We start from the raw sequence: 19,268 nt of genomic DNA on the forward strand, positions 1-19,268 counted from the left end.
GTTAAAACGCCCTTTCTCTGTAAAATTAACCACTCGAGAGGAGAGCATACAAACAGGATACGCTAGTCTACCTTTTCACCTATTTCTATTCTAACTCCAGCGTCATTAACAAAAAGAAATGCGTCATTCAGTATATTTACTCTGCATATATTCATAAAACTATATTTTCTCAGTTGTTTAGCATCTTTCGGTATGAAAGATCATTTGCTTCACAATGCACTATTTTGCCAAGAACAAAATGTATTGATGAAAGATTCAGAGCCAGTTCCAGTCATATACATGCATATGAATTACAGTGTACACACACCCCTCACTAGGTCATCCTCACACTCTCTGAAAACCACAAACATGTGTGGGCTCACCAGTGTGTTACCTTTCTGTTTATTTATATGCGCTTAGTCAAACTCATTTCTAACCATGATTGCTTTCTTTGGACAAAAGCATTAACACTTTAATATCCATGAGCTTGTATGGTGGAAAGTTGCTGAATGACTTTAGATATTTGTCATAAACAAACCATGTGTTAATCCAGTCCCTTTCTCTGAATCACTGCAAATGATCCAAACACTTTTGTAACATACTGTAACTCCCCCATATCCCTCAAAGTAGAGAAAACCACTGGGTGACTCCACAGGCTTTTGTGGTTAGAACTGTCACTGCATGCCCATAGACCAAAGTCTTAGACTTAGTCATTGCCCTTATCACTCATAGGGTAATTACCCTTAAAAGTGACTTTTGGTTTCTCTACCAAGATATTATTCTGTTGCAAAATATTATTCTGTTATGCATCATGAGATGTCTCAAAACTGAGGAACATAGATGATCATGATTTACCACATACTGTCATTTCATAGCCCAGTGGTTGCCTGTGCTATAGATTACTCCTGCACAGAGGCATGCATTTATGATTTATGATGCATAATGATGATTGGAGATGCAGCAGCTTAAGGGTAGGCTATGTAATGTATTGTCATAACCTGCTCTATCACATTCTCTGAGATCTTCTTGTGAAAATGCTAACTTCATGTCATGTAGGAGGAGGAAGCCTACTGATGATTCATTTTGGACAAAATGCGAAGAGGCAGCTACCCCCTAATCATTTGCATTTACAGTACATTTATTCATTTGGCAGACACGTTTCTCCAGGGCGACTTACAGCAATAGAATAACATTTAAGCATTTTAACATTTAAACTAGAGAGCTACAGCTACAGCAATAGAATAACATTTAAGCTACAGTGCAGATGAGACCTTAGCTAGGAATTACCACTGCATCAGTCAATACTAGTACTACAGGATAGGAGTGCCTACATAATAAGTACTAGTCAAGTATGGTAGGAGGTGAAGTGGAAGATGAGTAGGAGGGAAGAGTGTGATAAGTGCGTATCAGATGTTCTGACAATCAGGTTGTCAGAAGTGCTAGGAGAGGAGGAATTGTTGGAAGAGTTTAAAAAAAAAAAAAAAAAAAACACACAGAAGGGACACTCTTGCAGAGCCGTTTCAAGGCACTTTGGGGGGCCCCAGGCAAAAGGAACCCAATGGGCCCTTCATAAAGTTCATGAAGTTAATAATGTAAGCAAAGCACCCTGAGAAAGAAAGAAGAAAAGCTTGTATGTGGTGAGCTAATTTAAATATATATGTATATTTTTTAAATCCTAGCTTATTACATTTCACACACTGACTTAGCCCATAATTTAAGCACTTTGAAAGCATTCAGCCAGAAGAAGCTAACGTTTCTTATTTAGTGGCTGAGAGAACAGTTTTAGCACAGTTAACTACTATACTTTTACAACATGAACAATAGCCTACTTAACCTCTAGCTATTGGCAACATCCTACGTTTTGTACACTGACTTGTACAAGTAGAGATACACCAAATTGCCAAAAGTATTGGGTCACCTGCCTTGACTCGCATATGAACTTAAGTGACATCCCATTCTTAATCCATAGGGTTTAATATGACGTTGGTCCATCCTTTGCAGCTATAGCAGGTTCAACTGTTCTGGCTTTCCACAAGGTTTAGGAGTGTGTTTATGGGAATTTCTGACCGTTCTTCCAGATATGCATTTGTGAGGTCACACACTGATGTTGGACAAGAAGGCCTGGCTCTCAGAGGGTGCAGGCCAGTCAAGACAGTCCGAGATCCATGCCAAGACTATGGAATCATCAGGCAGGAAGGATAGATAGTTGTGTATCATCTGCGTAACAGTGATGAGTGATGATTGGGCCCAATGAGGTAGTGTACACAGCAAAAAAGAATGGGCCCCAGCACTGAGCCTTGGGGCACCCCTGTGGCAAGGCAGTGAGATGCGGACATGTGTCCTAGCCATGACACATTAAACGTACGCCCGGTGAGGTAGGATTCAATTCAAACCAGGAGTGGGCTTTGCCTGAAATGCCCATGTTTGGGAGTATGGATAGTAGGATGCGGTGGTTGACTGTGTCAAAAGCAGCGGATGGGTCAAGCAAGATTAGAACTGAGGACTGAGTTGCTGCTCACCAATGAACTTGCCTAAGACAGGATCCTTTTACTCTACATTGTGTCATTGAAACACAATGTCTCTCAAGTGTATTACTCATGCTTCCTGTATGTCAGATGCATATGTTTATGGTTTGGCAGACTGTTTCGGATACTGTTTCATGTGTACAGAGGGTGTATTAATTCCATTAAACAAAGGTATGATGATTAATAACTGTTTTCACCATATTGGATAAGATTCACTATGCAAGGATTGATCAAATATTGAAGTGTTATTGTGAATATTATGTTTATCCTAAAAAATCTAATGAATAATGTGTGTGTGTGTGTGTGTGTGTGTGTTTTACTGTACTTCTTTAATATAATGGAACAACGAAAGAACAGGATACACCCCATACAGCATGTATTAGGCCTACTGCATGTGCGAGGCTGTGTCTGAAAAACAGCAATCACCATAGTCTGAAACAAAATGGTAAAGCAATACTGACATCTGATGGTACATTATATATTACAAAAATCAGGCAACCTGGAGTTCTGTTTTTCACCACAGGGTAGTGCACTAGGTCTGTGTTTAGACCAACCTAACTAAAGAGGTAAGCATCACCTTACACTGTCTGTGTCTATGTCTGTTCAATATTACCTGCTTAACCAGAATAGTTTTAAAGCAGACTAACATACCTAGTTCAAAAAAATAAAATGGAAAACATGCTGAACAAAATTGTTGACTCATAACTTGTCTTTATTTATTTATTTTCCCCAAGTAGCTGGAATGATGAATGTGAAATAATAAATCATACTACGAGAAAATGGTTTCATTTATCTCTGATAAATTATCTGCGACGACATCAACCTTAAAACCTAAAACCTAAACACTTCCATAGGCTATTATCCATTTGACTGTAGGCAACCTATGATAGCTTTAGAATAATAGATGGAAACATTGCTAGTCTAGATGAATTTGGCAGGCTACCATGTGTGGAAGTATTGTAGTGTCAGATGTCCTCAAAGCAAAATGGCTTGCTGAATTGCATAGGTTATCAACAACAGACTATATAAAATAACACAAAACAGTAGTGAAACTAATGATGTACAACAACAAAGAGGAAAAAATAGTAGGCTATACATTTATAGCCTAGGTTACAATGACTCAAGCATGATGAAATGGTCAAATTATAGGAGGGGATCAATAAAGTATCTATCTATCTATCTATCTATGATCAAAATGTAGCATGCTGAATGAATGAGTTCCTTGATGAATCATTCCTGAAACAGAAAGTTGGCAGCAACGTACAATTGCTTCTACTAAATATTCATACATTTAAATTCACTAACTTAATGACTTAACGTGTTAACAAACTTTGTTTGCATGGATGCTGGATACAATCAACTGTTAGAGACACTCTGTACTGTTGGGGGCGCTGAACGACACAACATTATCGAGTCAAAAGGCAATGAATAAAAACTGGACTTGCGGCTTTTTGCTCAACTTTTTTCCCCTCACAACGAACCAGCACGGCTGCTCTCTGGAGGGAGGAAGTACACTAGCCAAGAGAGCAGACTGGCCTCCGTCTAATAGGATGCGGGTGTCGCTTTATGTGAACTTCGTTAGTTAGAGAAGGGCTATGTCTGACGACTGATTTCAGTTTAATTTATTAGGTAGCTATTGTTTGTAGCAAAGCAAGTGTTTGAAAGTATATTCTTGGTAAACACCATCGCCTTGGTGGCCAATTAGTAACTTATTTTGTAAGCTAGCTAGCGATTAGCTGCAGAACAAACTGGCATTGGTTGAGTTAAGTTAGAACTTGGTTTGCGAATCGCAGATAAGAATTGAAAGCTTTGTTTTCATACTCATGAGCAGTGAACACGAGACGGGAATGAACACATAAATGTATACAATTTCTACGGAATAACTTGATGAGGTAAGTACACGATGCTTTTGCTAGTTATTTTGTCATATGATGTGGAAATAATACGAAAACGGTACTTGCTAACGTTACCCTGTGTTAGCCATTTTGCTAAGAGACAAGGGATAGACTAACGTTAAATGAAATCTTTGATATGGAGTAACGTTAGATGACGGTAACGTCTATCTGTTAAAATGTTAGTGTCAACGTAATTACAAGTTAACAGTAGTGGTGTTGGTCACTTTTTTGGCTCTGATGTCAGTAGTTTTTTAATTACAGGTAACTTTTAATGTAACGTTAATCAACAGACGACAAACGAGGACGACTCAACAAAACTTGACGTTAACGTTAATTCGGCGTCTTTTAGCTGTGTGGCTAATATTAACGTTACGGATTGACGTTCGCTAACTGTTAGTTTGGCATAATTATTAGATAAGTTAATTAGGTGGATATAACGTTATTGTTCATTTCTACCGCTGAGTGATTGTTTAAACAATGTAACGTTAGCTTCTAACGTTAGTGGTCCAGCTTTTGTTAAGTATGAAGCGAATATACCTCAAGTCAGGTCTGCTGTTAAGAAAGATGCTGTTAGTTATGTCAATGTCAATGCAGGTCGAATAGCGCGAACGTTAACTTTGATTTTGTTTGGCCTGCCTTGGGCTAACATTGATTGGCCTCTTTTATATTTGACCTAGCTATATAGCGACAAAGCAACAAATCTGACACTTGATTTATCTTCCTCGGCTTTGCTTGTGAGTTTGTTTTAATTTACGAAAGCAGCAATCAGCTGTAGGAATGAAATTGTCAGTCAAAACAATATCACTGAGGAGAAAGGACCCATTCGTTTGTTCTGTCTGGCTGGCTAGCTAGTCTAGGCTATCACCATTGTTATTCGCTGCGATGGGAGATCTTGCAACTTGTTGCAAATTAGCTTGCAGCCAAGGATTCTCTGGCTGAACTTTCTTTTCCTTTGTGTTGTTGAGTTATGAGTTATTCTTTTCTTATTAGTGCTTATAAGAACAATAGATTATTTTGCACGATATACACACTTGTTTTATCGTCCAGTTGTTTTGATTCAGTGTTTTAAATCAAAGTATTCGCTTCATTCGTACAATGACTTCCCGAGCTTGCAAACTGACCTAAATCCCTTCTTTTTGTTCATGAGTAATGTCTGCATCGCAGCCATGGAAAAAACGGATCATGTAGCCTGAAAGAAATCAATGGAAAAGGGAGAGAGAAATGTTGGCCTCTTGTATGCGCTGCGGCTTTGGTTGGTGTTTTAGCTAAATGGAGCAAGGCATTCTCCAGTAGAAATATAACCTAATAACACACCGCTCTGGTTCATATCATGTAGAGAGAGGCACACTACCTGTCATAACATGCTCCTCCTCAAATGAATATGAATTACTATCGAGTCCCTATTAACATACCATATTATTATGAATGTACAATAAGGTGTTGCAAGACAAACTGCAAACCTTTCCTAGGAATGAATTTGAGTCTACCTATCTAAACAGCTTGTGGTAGTTCGATCAATAAGCGCATTAACACAATACAGAGGGGCCTCTCAGTCTACTAGAAGCTCTTTTTCATCCTCCGAGAGGGACCATATGGCATTCAGCTCACATCCTCCTCTATCCGGACTATGGTAGCGAATAAAGGAGATTGGAAACGTGGGAGGAGAAAGGCGCAGGAGGAGTGGTCGTTTTTGAGTTGTAGAGAACTAATTGGTTTAACCGTTCTGAAGCGCTAGAATGGACGAAATCAAGAAAAGGGCATACAAATCTCATACATCGGTAACCAGGTAAGACGATTCAAATCTGCAAATGTATCTATGGACGCAGCGCATAGCCTTGCTATTCGTTGTTAACGTTAGAGACCGCAGCGTAGTAGAGGTCATAGACACGGTCTAATGAATCCCCTTGATATTGTTGCCTCCGCAGGGAAAGCGCAGATAATTCTGCAGACCAAAGAAGCAACCCTTGCTCCTTTATGAAGCTGTTGTATATTAGTTGTTGTATTTATATAGTGACATGGACACAGAGTGAATGACTAGCTGTGAGAAGGATCTAACATTTCTCTGTTATCATTGTGACTGACCAGCTCAGCCTTTTAGGTAGTCGTGTTTTTCACGGGGATATTAGGAGAAATGAGAGCAGTGCATTGACACCTGAATCATTCAACTTGTGCGGCTTAAAAATGGAAACAGTTGAGGTGTATTAGTCCAACAGTAACATGCTAAATGCAGTGTCTGTGACTGATATTGAGTATTGATTGACTGACTGAGCTCTGATATTTTTTTTATGTAAATATGTAACTGACCATTAACTTGCATCAGGTATAGCTCTATCTGCAAGATTCCCTGCCACATTGAATTTCCTCTTGAGGTCATATCTAAACAAAATTATTGCTTAGGAGGATTTTCTTTTTCTATGGGTGTTGTGGAGTGCCGGTTTGCCAGGCGGAGGTCTCCCTGGGCACAACTGGGCTGGTTGTGTTGCTCTTTAATCCAAAAGGAGCTCTGAAGCCGTCTGACAGGAATGCAAATGGGTGTGTCTTTCTGTAGGGAGAGAAGAAAAGGGGGGGGGAAGTCTTTGAATTGCGAGTGTCTAACCGAGCTATGCCTTGTGGATTTTTGATGACGTGAGTTCAGTACCGGCGTATGGAAATTGTTTAAGTTGTAACGCCAAGCGGCAGGAGCTTTTGGACCGTGTAGTGCCATTCAGCCGTCCTGGCAGCTCTGTGCTGCCGCTGTGGGCAGACAGAGACTGTTAGAGTTTATAAATATACATAATTACAGTGTGTACCAAAATGCAAGACTGCCCTTTAAAGAGTTGTCTTTTATTGGCCTCTCATCACCCCCAACACGTTTAACGTAAAGTTTCAACATTCATAAAAGACAACAAATGTGTTTCATTTGCCCGTTAAAAGTTGCATGGAAAGTCCAGCTTGTTATCTTGGTTGTCAAAGTATACTAACATCTTATCTGTCCATGTCCTTGGTCCACATTATTTTGGGAAGGGAGTCACCACCCTAGAATTTGCGTCAGTGAGTGTGCAAACTACACACCTTATTTACCTCATCAAGGGCCTATTGCTGTCTGATGGGTTCAGCCAAGTGTTTGAGAGGAGAGAAAAACTTGTAAGGTGACACTGGTCCACAGCATCAGCATTGGGAACGGGTGCATCTGTTTGCTCTTTCAGGACCTGAGGTCAGGGAGGGCTGTGTGCTGGTGTTCAGCCCTCCTCCCTCCCTCCCTCCTGCCTGACTGACTGAGCCTCTGACCTCATACAGGAAGTGCCTTGTCTGGCTTGCCCAAGTGTGGACAGGATGACTTGATGTTTACGCAGGCCTGTGTGAAACGCCCCCTCCATCCTTTGTGGCCAGGCCAGTGGAGCTCGTCCACTCCTAGACTCACCCATTCCCTTGGGCTCTCTCCCCGTGAATGAAGCCTATTTTCTACAATTGTCCGTTAGGGACGTTGTATGTGATGTGCCAGAAATTATCCTGGAAAGTGCTACTTTAGGCAACTGTGTCTGTTTTAATGATAAATGCAGTTGTCAGAGCAGTATGAGTTCACTGACTGTAAATAGGCCTGAGGAGATGGCCAAGATTTCAAGTTTTATATAAACTGCTTGTAGTGAAGAGCAAAATGGGCAAGAGCATACACAGCTATTTGTTCTCTTCTCTGTTTCCGTTTATGTTTTCTGTCCCAGCAGAGTGAGCTGCAGTGGTACCACTGGTTAGAAGCTGGCACATGGGATCACCAGTAAAACTTAGTTCGGGCAGGGCGTCTCGCTAACGGGCTGTTCCTGATGAATACGTTGGCTGGTGAAACCACAGTGACTCAGAGGGCAGGACTATGCTCGCTGTCCATTTCTGTGCCACAGTGAATGTTGCCATAACAGTGTCGCCAAGTGACCAAACGATGGTGGAAAAAAGAACTGGCCACCCAGCTAAATTTTTTATAAACCTGCCATCTCACTGCAGAGATGAATGGCAAATATTGAGTTGATATATGCTTTTAAGCTATAATCATGTGTGTTTAATATGGAGATTCTTTTTTCTTTCTTTTATTACTTTGACGTGTGGCTAACTCAGTTTGAAAAGCCAAACAAATTCTAAATCCAAAACCATAGTAAGAAAAGCTGTGATTTGAGAGGCTGTGTTAAGATCCCTAATGTGCTTATACACACATCTTAGTACATCAGTCCTGCAGGCACCCAAACACTACCCAGAGATACTGCATTGCATGGTGAGTAGCCATGGCAAAGCCTAACAGGATGAGAGGATTTCAACAAAGGATCAGATAAGCCTCTTATCATGGCTTGCTCGTCTCTTGTTTCTCTGTCAGAAATGCCAGGTAAACACACGCAGCAATAATAACTGATAAAAGGTGTCCAATTTTGTAATACCTGATCTTATAATTCCTCTTGTGAGAGAAGTGTTATTGTCTGGAGAAGGAAGTAGGAAAGGAGAGAGCTTGAACCTAGCATGGAAGTGTTTTATGGTGTCCGCTCTGCTGCCAAAATGTTCTTGTGTGTTTGGGAAGTGTCTTCAAAAAGAGACCCACATCAGTGCCCATTCACAATATTCCTTCTGTCCTCTGGCCTGTTTCCCTTCAGCCTCTTCCTGAGTTTTGCATACAGCTGCAACGTCTAGAAAGGCCCTCCATGTTTTTTTTTTTCTTCCTCTATTTGTTTCTAAAACAGTGCCTGTCGCAAATCACATGTGGAACCAGTCCGTGCTGATCGCCTTGTACTCACTGAAGATGAGAGCTCCCTCAATCTTTTGGTTGCTGGCTGCAGCCACTAAATGAGAGGATTCTGGTTGGCATTGCTTTCAGTGCCAATGTGCCTCTTTAGTAGTTTTCTGCAGATGCGCTCAGTTGAGAGTTTCAGGTTTCAGCCCATCATGCTGATTAAGACCATATTTCTTTCCTTGCTCTGCGACTGCAGGGTATGCTGTATCTGTCATGCTTGTCTCTAGCATAGAGGTATTTGCATGAGATTTACATGGAAACCACATGTCGGGGGTTTTGATTTTATGAAATCCATTTTATGGTAGATGAACCCTGAGTAAAGCGCTTCATACTCTGGCGCCGACATGAATGCGGTACCCTCCACTTTTGACATTTGAATCAACATTATTCTCAATACAACCCCACGCACCAGCGGAGGTTGTGGCAGAGTTTGACGCTGGTGTGCGGGGTTGTATCGATAAAAAAACGGGGTCCAAGTAATCCAATGTCGAAAGCGAAGTGCGTCGCACTCATGTCTTAAGCGCTGGTGTCCACTGTCAGTCTTAAGCGCTGGTGCCAGACGAGAGGCAAAAAAGCCCCCTCTAAACAGCCGCTTTTTACTCAGTGCCTAAAAATATCTATGGGACCCACCACACCTTGGTTGTTCAGAGCCCAGCATGGTAGTAGTGATTCTGAGGGCGCCCAATAGTGATAAACCCTGATAGTTAGCCCCTATGTATATTGTCCAGGCGTACTTCTACGACAGACACCCCGAGAGGAGGGGGCGACTTGGCATCTGGAGAGCATTACTGGAGTGGGGCCACATGTACAGTATGTCTGCGGGGGGCGGGCTTTGGGTTTGCAGCCAGCTCTGTTGGATTACTGACCTGCTGTGTAAATTACACAAAGAATGTTTTATTGAGCTGTGCTAAAATTGGTGCTGAACTCTGACTAGAGCAGAAATGACAAAGTGCTTGACGATCACATGTTCTGTGGCAAGCCGAGTTGAACTCAGTGTTTATGTTCCTTTTTGTCATTCAGCACAACTGTCTAACTGTCCAACTCTTAGATGAAGTATGAAGCCATTTTGCAATGAGGAATGGACAGTATATGGCTTAGCTTTTGTTAAGGAATACATCATCCTATTGTCCTTTTCATGTGATTCTATTCTCTTCGTTTAAGCGGATCGTTTGTGTCAAATAAGACCTTATGTCTTTGTGTGTGTGTGTGTGTAGTCTCATGATAACTTTCTTCAGTGTTTAAGTTGTATGACTCATGCTTTAGGCAGGCCATAGGTGTAGTGGTATAGTGAGCAGTTTCTAAACAGTTTTTTTTTTTATATTGTATTTTCATAGCTGTAGTTATATGGGCATATGTGGACGAGGGTTCAGTATAGCTTTGGAAATCCCCCAATTCTATCGCCATTTTCTGTGCTGAAAAAGGAAAGAAGCAGATGCTCCTTTCACAAGTTTCTGGCCACGGCATCTGCAGAAAACATTAAAGTCCTAAATTTAGGTGTTTCCTCAACAAAAGATATATTTCTGTTTCACTCATTCATACGGGGAAGGCCTCCTCATTCAGAGCCAGGCTCCTGTTGCATCTGCACTGTATAAAGGACCCCAGGCTGATTTACCACTCTGGGGAGGGCCTTTTGTTCCTGGGAGAGAATGAGCTGGGATTGGGGCCAGCCAGCACCACCACTCTCTCTCTCTCTCTCTCTCTCTCTCTCTCTCTCTCTCTCTCTCTCTCTCTCTCTCTCTCTCTCTCTCTCTCTCTCTCTCTCTCGTGCTGCAGTGAGCGACACCTCAATGGGAACTCTTTCCTTGCAAGGAGAGAGAAACCCATACCTGCTCCGGTCAAATACTGTGAGAGGTCTGTGGAGCTGAACTACCAGCAATGTGGCGTATCAGTGGTTGTCAAGGCAAATCAGGGCCTTTGAAATGTCTTCCATGTGCCCTTGAACTGTCTGATGACTGCTTTGTGGGTTCCTCTGAGTCGCTGTCTGCAGTGGCCTGTGTGAAGTAAATGAGCAATGCCTTTCATTGGTTCCTGTTTTCTTTTGCTAATGGCTCATTCACTTCCTGTATATGTCATCCAGAGGTGTCTCAGTGTTGAGTCGCAGCTATTTATCCATGGCAATCGCGCGCACTCGGGTCTGACTAATGCATTATTTAATGTGAAGGCCATTAACCGTACACTGTGGTCAATATGACGACGACGGGTCTTTAAATAGATTTAATAGATTAATTCAAATTTCCAAATGGAGAGAGCTCCTCACTCCTTTACTTTGTTGCTGCTGTCTTTGAAGAGATACTTTTGTGATGCTTTTTTTTTTTGTTAGGTTGGAGGAACAGAGAAGAATAGGAATTGAATTTGTGGCTGGTGTCATTAGGACAAAGAAAAGCTTCTGCTTGCATTATGCATCATAATCTACTTCTTGATCAACTTTTGTCAACATTTGATTGATTGAAGTTGGCAAATCGAAGTCTGGAATATATTTTTGCCTGAATAGTTTTGTGTGGATAGTGAGGCACCTTTTTTTTTTTTTTTTTAAATGTTAAAACATTAATCATTACGGCTTGATGCCCTACTTCCATAATCTCGACAATTATGTTCTCTATGATTCCTTGCTCATGGCTATCTTTAAATCTAGTGCTACTTTGAAGTTAAGCTGGTAATTGAAATTCCAAGTTAAGGCAATAGATTTGGCCAGCCACTAATGGAAGTTACAACAATGGTGCACTTTGTGGTTATAGGCCTATACCATTTTTAAGTCTGTGCATTTTATAGGCCCAGGGGCACAAATGAAAATGATTTGGCATAACTTCTGCTTTCTCTATAACATAGGACCCCTGTCAATTTCTGAACTGGCTTAATACAAATTATGAGTTTTGTTTTATCCAGCCTTAAACTGTGTGCACTTACTGCATTGTGTGAAGTCTTTATCAGCTAGCCTACATGTTGACTGGTTTTGGTGACACAAAGTAGTGTCTCTGACAAACACGTCAGGAATTTGTGTGAACTTGTAGGTTAGCCCAAAGCCATTCTCTTTTCAGATCAATGGTATAATAGAATGGTTTAGATTCTCTGTGTGATTATATGTAAGTGTGTGAGAGAGGACTATACATTTTTCCTGTGTTTAAAGTCTTTGTTCCTGCTTCAGCCTGAGGACTTTTAATGCATTTTATAATGGGACAAATGAGAGGGCATTAATTGATGGGCAAGAGATCACAGTAAGGTTAAGGAGTCTTTTTTGCGTATTTGTGATGTCATTGGTAATATACTCTACAGATGTGAATGCTTCATGGGATTTATTTGAAGTATGGACTAACTCATGAGGATACTTCAGAAGGTTCAAAAGCGCAAGTAGAGTTATGGCCATGTTCACACTTCATTCGTTTTGCTGGCCTGAGCTTGAGAGGTAATATTTCCCCCTCCCCCTACTCCTAGTTTCTTTTCACATAATTTATTTGAGAGCCGTGGTGTCATCAGCACGTCAGCAACATGCTGTTTCTATTTACCAATGTCACAAGGCAACAACATAAAGTAGGCCTGCTCCATTGTCGCAAAAATAATTTTTGGTCAGTATTGATATCACATACTTCATCGGATTACTCTGTGATTTTGGAAACAACATCCATTGTCTAAATTTAACACTTAATTCAATTGATTTTTGAATAATCAATTCAACTGAAAAACATATAAAAACATGCAAAAAAGGTCATGTTTTGTTAGTTTTCTTATCTTTCTTATCTTCTACTGTCTTTATTGTACAGTGGAGTTTAGTTATATGTTTATACTTATGTTTACCATTTCTGCTGTAAGTGCATGTTGTGTGTGATGTCTGTATGCTACTGAGACCCTTGAATTTCCCCTTGGGGATCAATAAAAACAGTTACCACTGTAAAGCAAAAGGCTGCACTGGATTTATCACTCAAGACAAAAATGAACGTTATTTTAATTTCAACTGAAGATTACAGATAACTAGAAATTAATTAATTCGGCCAGTTGCACAGCCCCAACGCAAGGTAAAGAAGGAAAAATATAAAGTCGCATTCAGTATTTTGTTTTGTACTTTTTAATTGTCATTTTTGCTCTACCATAAATAATGCAAGCAAATCTGATAAGGTTTTTTAGATGGCAAAGCAAGATGAATTTTAGCTTTGTTTATAGAGGATATATGCATGCTCTCAAACATGAATTGCCACTTGATATTAGTTGTCCTATCGTGACTACTTTTAAGACTGAGAGTGTTTTAGAAAACTGCATTTTGATAAATAATTTCACTTTTAAAACCTCACATGCAACTTTACACATTTAGCCTACTTTATGGTTTCAGATCAGATACCTTTCACTCTTATACAAAGCCCACTTAGGTTTAGGTGAGCTGTAACCCAGTCTCCTCTTCAGGAGGATCAAGTACAGTCCTTTGGTGAGCATCGGAGTTTGAAAAACAACTTACACATCAAAACAAAGAACTAACAGCTCAAGTGGTCTACACTATAAACTCTAGTGTGAAAGCAAGGGCTTTGGGCCTAGCTCTAGTCACGCTTAGTGATAATGATGTTTACATATAGGTACCTAAGCTGGCATACAGATAATGTTGGGGGAACTAAACTGCTTTTTTGAGCTGCTCTTTACAGTGTGATGGGAAGTCCATTTATTTGGTTTATTTGTATGTATATTTTGCCTGATATATGGCTTCAAGTAATCAAATTTCTTCCAATTGGGTGCAAAGCTTTAGCGTGGCTAAGCTGGACTTTCCTCAGGAAATCACTTATATCCTTCGGTTTACAGTCCAAACAACGGCCTCGATGTTTCACATTATTTGACCAGTGATATCACAGTGGCACCCATCCAGGACGGAATCTAATAATCCAGAAATGAGAGGGTGACTTGTGCTGTGTTTGGAGGTTCAGTGGTCCTTATAAAGCCATGTCTCTCTATTTTCTTCCTTTTTCTTCTGAGTAATGGGAAGGTCATTCGGCAGGATTCCCCTTTTTGCATCACTGTTCACAGTCATTGCAGTACCCGCTGCCTTATCAATGATTGAGGTCATATTCATCCATGTAGAGTGCATGAAATCATCACATTTCTGTAGGTTGTAACTCAACAGCAAAGGGCTTCCTGTTCGTCATGAATGTGTTTTTGCATCCCAGTGCTGCAGTAAGCATAGGCTGGGTCTGTGTGTTTTTTGACAATTTTGGGTCTATGTGATGTGAATAATACAAAGTTGTTTATTTGCTTATCGCCAGCTGCCTAGTGATTATTGCAGGATATCCCTTGCCTTTAGTCTGCAATATCAAACAATAATGAAGCCTGTTTGAATCAGTTTTAAATGAGATGTATTGTGCCTTGCCTAGATGCAAAACATTGTAAAGGCTTAATGTTTTAATGATCCTAATGACAGTACAGACCAAGAGTATGTTGCAGATATTGTTGGGCATTGCAAAACATAGCAACTTGCGTGGCATTATAACCACTGTTTCCTGCTTCGCTCACTCTTACAATCTTATAATCAGAGTTGGGGGAAGGTTGGCATGAAGCTAGCAGTAGAGTGTGTCTGCCAAGCTTACTAGACATATCTTCGATGTAAATTTGGAGATTACCCAGCCCTCCCTCTACAAAATGTTTTTTTTAAAGGCATGTTGATTCACCAACTTAAGCTTTTCCAAAAATCTCAGAAACCCCAGCAGTTGACCTCCCGGTTTGATTTCAAGCCCAGTACTGTCATTGATTTGTTTTTTTTTTTTTTTTTTGCTGCATATTGCATTTCAGAACAGTTTTCCAAAACCAACATCAATCTGGATTTCATAAATATTCAGTGAATGTTGCACAAGTGGGTCATCTAAGAATAGCTTTCCTTGTGGTTTTGGGATATATTGTATTTGGTTTTTGTCTGGGGGAAATTGGAATGAATGCCTCAAATTTTATTGATTGCTACAATCAAATTGAAATTTGTAAGCATTAAAGTGTATTTAGTTAATTTGTCTGACATTCTGTTTGACATTTGAAACACTTTTTCAATTATTTTTCTTAACATAAGAAATTAAGTCAGGTTATTTGAACTGAAAATCTCATAAAAACAGTTTACATTTTGAATGGTTGGAAATGTAACTGAGTGTCCATCTGTTGTGTGTCCTTGTAGGTGCTAGATGGTGTATGTGAAGGCCATGAGGCATGCTGAGCCTGTTCTCCTGGTGCCAGAATGAGTCTCATAGATGGCAATGGGGCAGCTAGCCAAGATGGAAGATCCTATGTGCTCCAGGTCTACCCACGGCTCGCTGAGGAGACAGACACTTGTTGCACCCTCAAGGTCACCAAGGATGCCACGGCAGCCACGGTCATCCAGGACGTGGCCGCCAGCCTGGGCTTGGACCCGTCGAAGAGCTACGTCTTGGCGGAAGTGAAGGAGTGTGGTGGAGAGGAATGGGTGCTGGAGGCCACCGATCTGCCCGTTCACCGGGTTCTGCTCTGGCCTCGCAAGGCTCAGGACCAGCATCTCCAGAGCGAGGGCTTCTATTTCCTCCTGCAGGAGCGGAACCGCGACGGCACTGTCCGCTACGTGCACCTCCCAGCCCTCTCCAAGGAGCAAGAGGCCCTGCGGCTGGTGGCCCGTGGCTTCCTGCCTCGTCCTCAGAAAGACTTTGACGACCTCTGCAACCTTCCCACTCTGAACGAGGACAATATCTTGGAAAACCTGCGCAACCGTTTCCGCAAAAAAAAGATCTACACCTATGCTGGGAGCATCCTAATTGCTATTAACCCCTTCAAGTTCCTGCCGATCTACAACCCAAAGTATGTTAAGATGTACGAAAACCATCAGCTGGGCAAGCTGGAGCCCCACATCTTTGCCATTGCTGATGTTACCTACTATGCCATGCTGCGCAAGCGCTTGAACCAGTGCATTGTCATCTCTGGAGAGAGTGGTTCTGGGAAAACCCAGAGCACCAATTTCCTCATCCACTGTCTGACAGCGCTGAGTCAAAAAGGCTATGCCAGTGGTGTGGAGAGGACGATCCTTGGGGCAGGACCGGTGCTGGAGGTAAGGAGCCAATACTTACTGTGCCATTTACACTCAGACAGTAGCAGCTTTGAGTCATTGTTGTTAGCATTATTTATGGTGTCTCCTTTTGAGGGGTGTGTTGAGTTTCATTATTCATCAGTGTGTGTGGTGGATTTTTTTTTTTTTTCAACTTTGAAATTTTTAACTTGCATTTCTCTATCTGAGCTTGGAGTCCCTTTTAGGTCCTATGATATGGGGTGCGTTGTGGTGGTGTTTATCTTGAACTGAATGAGGAACTGTAAATAAGAAGAATGGCCGTGAAATGATGCAGACTACCTCTTCACAAATTACACTGTGATGGGAATTACTTGTAAGCTTTACTCTCCAAAACATGTAAACAAGGACTACTATGACCATGACCAAAATGACAGGTGTTGGGAGATTGTGTTTTGCAGTTCCATAAGCAATTTCAGCTGAAATTGATGGTCTCCTCCAGCCTTGAAATGGCCTTTATCTAATTAGCTAGGCAGCATTCATGGATCCATTGGAGACTTTATTAGATTTCACCATCGTTGAGCATGTGTGTGGAACAAAGGTCCCTTGGTGTGCTTCCCCTCATGCAAAGTCATTTTTTCCCATTATTGGCAATGCAGTAGTAGCCATTATGTTGAACTGGTGTTTGTTTGAGGAATGTCAAAGAGCAGCCCACAAACCTCTCTGCTGTGCCCCCTGCCCACATAGCTTACCTAACCCCAGGTTGGTGGACTCCCAGGGCTCGTGCCTTAACCACAGTGGCCTCTTTACAGCCCTGCTGCCCTTATATGAACAGAGGTACAGACACACTGGTGGGTCTTTCTCATATAACTCAAGAAGCATAAGGCCTAAGACATAAGTTCATGTTGTTAAGATCAGCCTTGGACAGTGGATGAAAGTGGAAAGGAGGCGTCTGAGTGTTGTAGTTGTTTATATTTGGGTGTTTGCGCTGTGTAGATCTTCAGGGGGACAAGTGACGTCTTTCCAGTTCTTCCAAACAAGTTTGTGTCCAACCAGATGTTCTTGCTTCAGATCTGAAATGCAAATATGCCCTCTAAGAATTGTTCTGTTGCCCTACTTATATTCTCTTCATCACGAAAACATCTGTTTGTTCGCCACTTAGTTCTGTGTTTTACGATCACATAAGCAGATGGTTTGATTACATTACATTACATTACATTACATTTAGCAGACACTTCTTGACCAAAGTGACTTACATATGTCAGCTATATTACAAGGGATCACATTGTCCCCGGAGCAACTTGGGGTTAAGTGCCTTGCTCAAGGGCACAACGGTGGAAGCTGGGAATTGAACCGACAACTTTCAGGCTACTGCACGCTAGCCCAGCTCCTTAACCACTACACTACCACCGCCCAGGTGATTAGGTCACCATAGACATTTGTAGTTTCAATGATGTGCGTAGGCTGTTGGTGAGGTCTCATGATATGATTCGCACACTGCAGACTGCACAACCACTACTGCTTTGTAATCAGTGCTGAGAGGCATGTAGTGACCTGAGAAGTTTCTCAGACCTTAACTTTATTTTTGAAGTTTCATTACGTGGATGTGGCTCAAACCGCAATCGTGCTGCTTTGCTAGAACACCCACGCGTCAACAGGACATTGATGAGGTTGTTAACCCCAAGACCACTTTTTTTGTAGGCTTTGTGACGTTTTGGGTTTCATCTTCCTCATAAAAAGCATCATATAGGCCATATCATAATGCTCTATTGCCTTGTTTTTTGGCAGGTTTTTGTTTGAAATGAATTTCATGATGTAGGCTAGGCCTAGGATATGATTTTAAACATTATAGGCTATTTTATCTCTTGACACTGAGTGGAGCACAGTGTTTCCCAGAGAATTGAATTCCATTTGTGGTGGTTGGTTTGCAGAATTAACTTAAATGCAGCAGTTTTTAACAAATTAGCACAGCGTGGTTATGATGCTAACCAGATTTAAGCACAATTTAGTACAACCTGGAAAATCATTGTGTGGTGGTCAATGTTCATATTGTGGTGGGCCGCCACAAATAAGTCAATGTGTGGGAAACACCGGAGCATTCTTAGTTAATTACTCATTAAAGGCAAAACAGACTCTTGAAATCTGTGCATGGTCAAGATTTTGTTGTCCACACCTCTGCATTTTAGCGGTTAGTTTTTTTTGCCAAGTTGCCCATTGACAATTGTTGTCAACAAGTGAGGTCAAATCACACTAGCTATGGTCTGTGCTTTGGCCTATCTGTTGATGTTCAAAGCAGTTATTGTAGGAACCAGTCCCCTTCAGATCTGCCTTTTGCAGTGTCGCCTGTGCACAGACAAAGCCCTGACTATGCTAGGCAGTAGCCCCAGGGCTTAAAATTCATTTTACAAAATTATTTTTTTGAAAAGGGGATTCCCCCTTCGTTGCTTCACATAGGTGGATTTATACAGTTTTTTTTTTTTTTTTTTTTTTGGGGGGGGGGGGGGGGTGCATTTTACCAACCAAAATCGTACTTTCCTTATTACAGGCGTCAATGAATGAGAGAACAACACTTAACATAGTCTTTACTTACATGGCTTTGTAAGTGTTTGTACACGTCATGATAAATTTGATAATGTTTGATCGCTGTTTTGGTATAATGCGTCTTTCATGTAATGAATGCGCACTCTAGAAAGTGAAAGTGAATGTGCTCTGCGTCTCATGGCCACTTTAAGTAATCCTTCTGTGTTTGCAAAATTCCTGACAGTACCTGATCGCTAAACTTTTGTTTTCCTTTCCTGTCGGTTAGCAGTTGATGTAGAAGCACCTAGCATTATTTGACTTCAGCGGTGACGAGTCCTGCTGCGAGAGAGAGAGCACCTGCAAAGTAGTTCTGTGTGTGTCTCTGCATGGGGTTACGTTCGATTCAAGTCAGAAGTTGGTCCGTCCGGTCCGGCATTCATGCTGCTCCTTTATTAGATTAACGTTCTCAGACAGTGCTGTAAAATGTGTGCAGGAATTTCTCGCATTATGATGGCTGGAGTTGTGGGACTTGAATAAACTATGTGCTATACCCGCAATCCCGCGCTGAAATTTAGGCCCTGAGCCCTTTGCTGCTGTCCTGTGGTAGTCATTCACCCCTTCCCCCT

The 19,268-nt window shown here is 41.4% G+C and overlaps 1 protein-coding gene across 10 annotated transcripts in view; it reads left to right on the forward strand.

The window, feature by feature from the left end:
- The first annotated feature begins 3,986 nt into the window (after positions 1–3,986).
- The window catches only part of LOC125300111 (unconventional myosin-IXb), a 49,087-nt gene continuing 33,805 nt past the window's right edge, over positions 3,987–19,268 (forward strand). For all 10 annotated transcript variants that reach the window (XR_007194513.1, XM_048251685.1, XM_048251687.1 and 7 more), the window contains exons 1-2: positions 3,987–4,396; positions 15,271–16,167. Coding sequence is in view for 9 of the 10 variants with exons in the window: in XM_048251685.1 (XP_048107642.1) it covers positions 15,331–16,167 (837 nt within the window). In the remaining variant the exon portion in view is untranslated. The remainder of the gene's footprint in view (positions 4,397–15,270; positions 16,168–19,268) is intronic.

This window comes from Alosa alosa, chromosome 9 (genome assembly GCF_017589495.1).
Source record: "Alosa alosa isolate M-15738 ecotype Scorff River chromosome 9, AALO_Geno_1.1, whole genome shotgun sequence".
Classification (NCBI taxonomy): Eukaryota; Metazoa; Chordata; class Actinopteri; order Clupeiformes; family Clupeidae; genus Alosa; species Alosa alosa.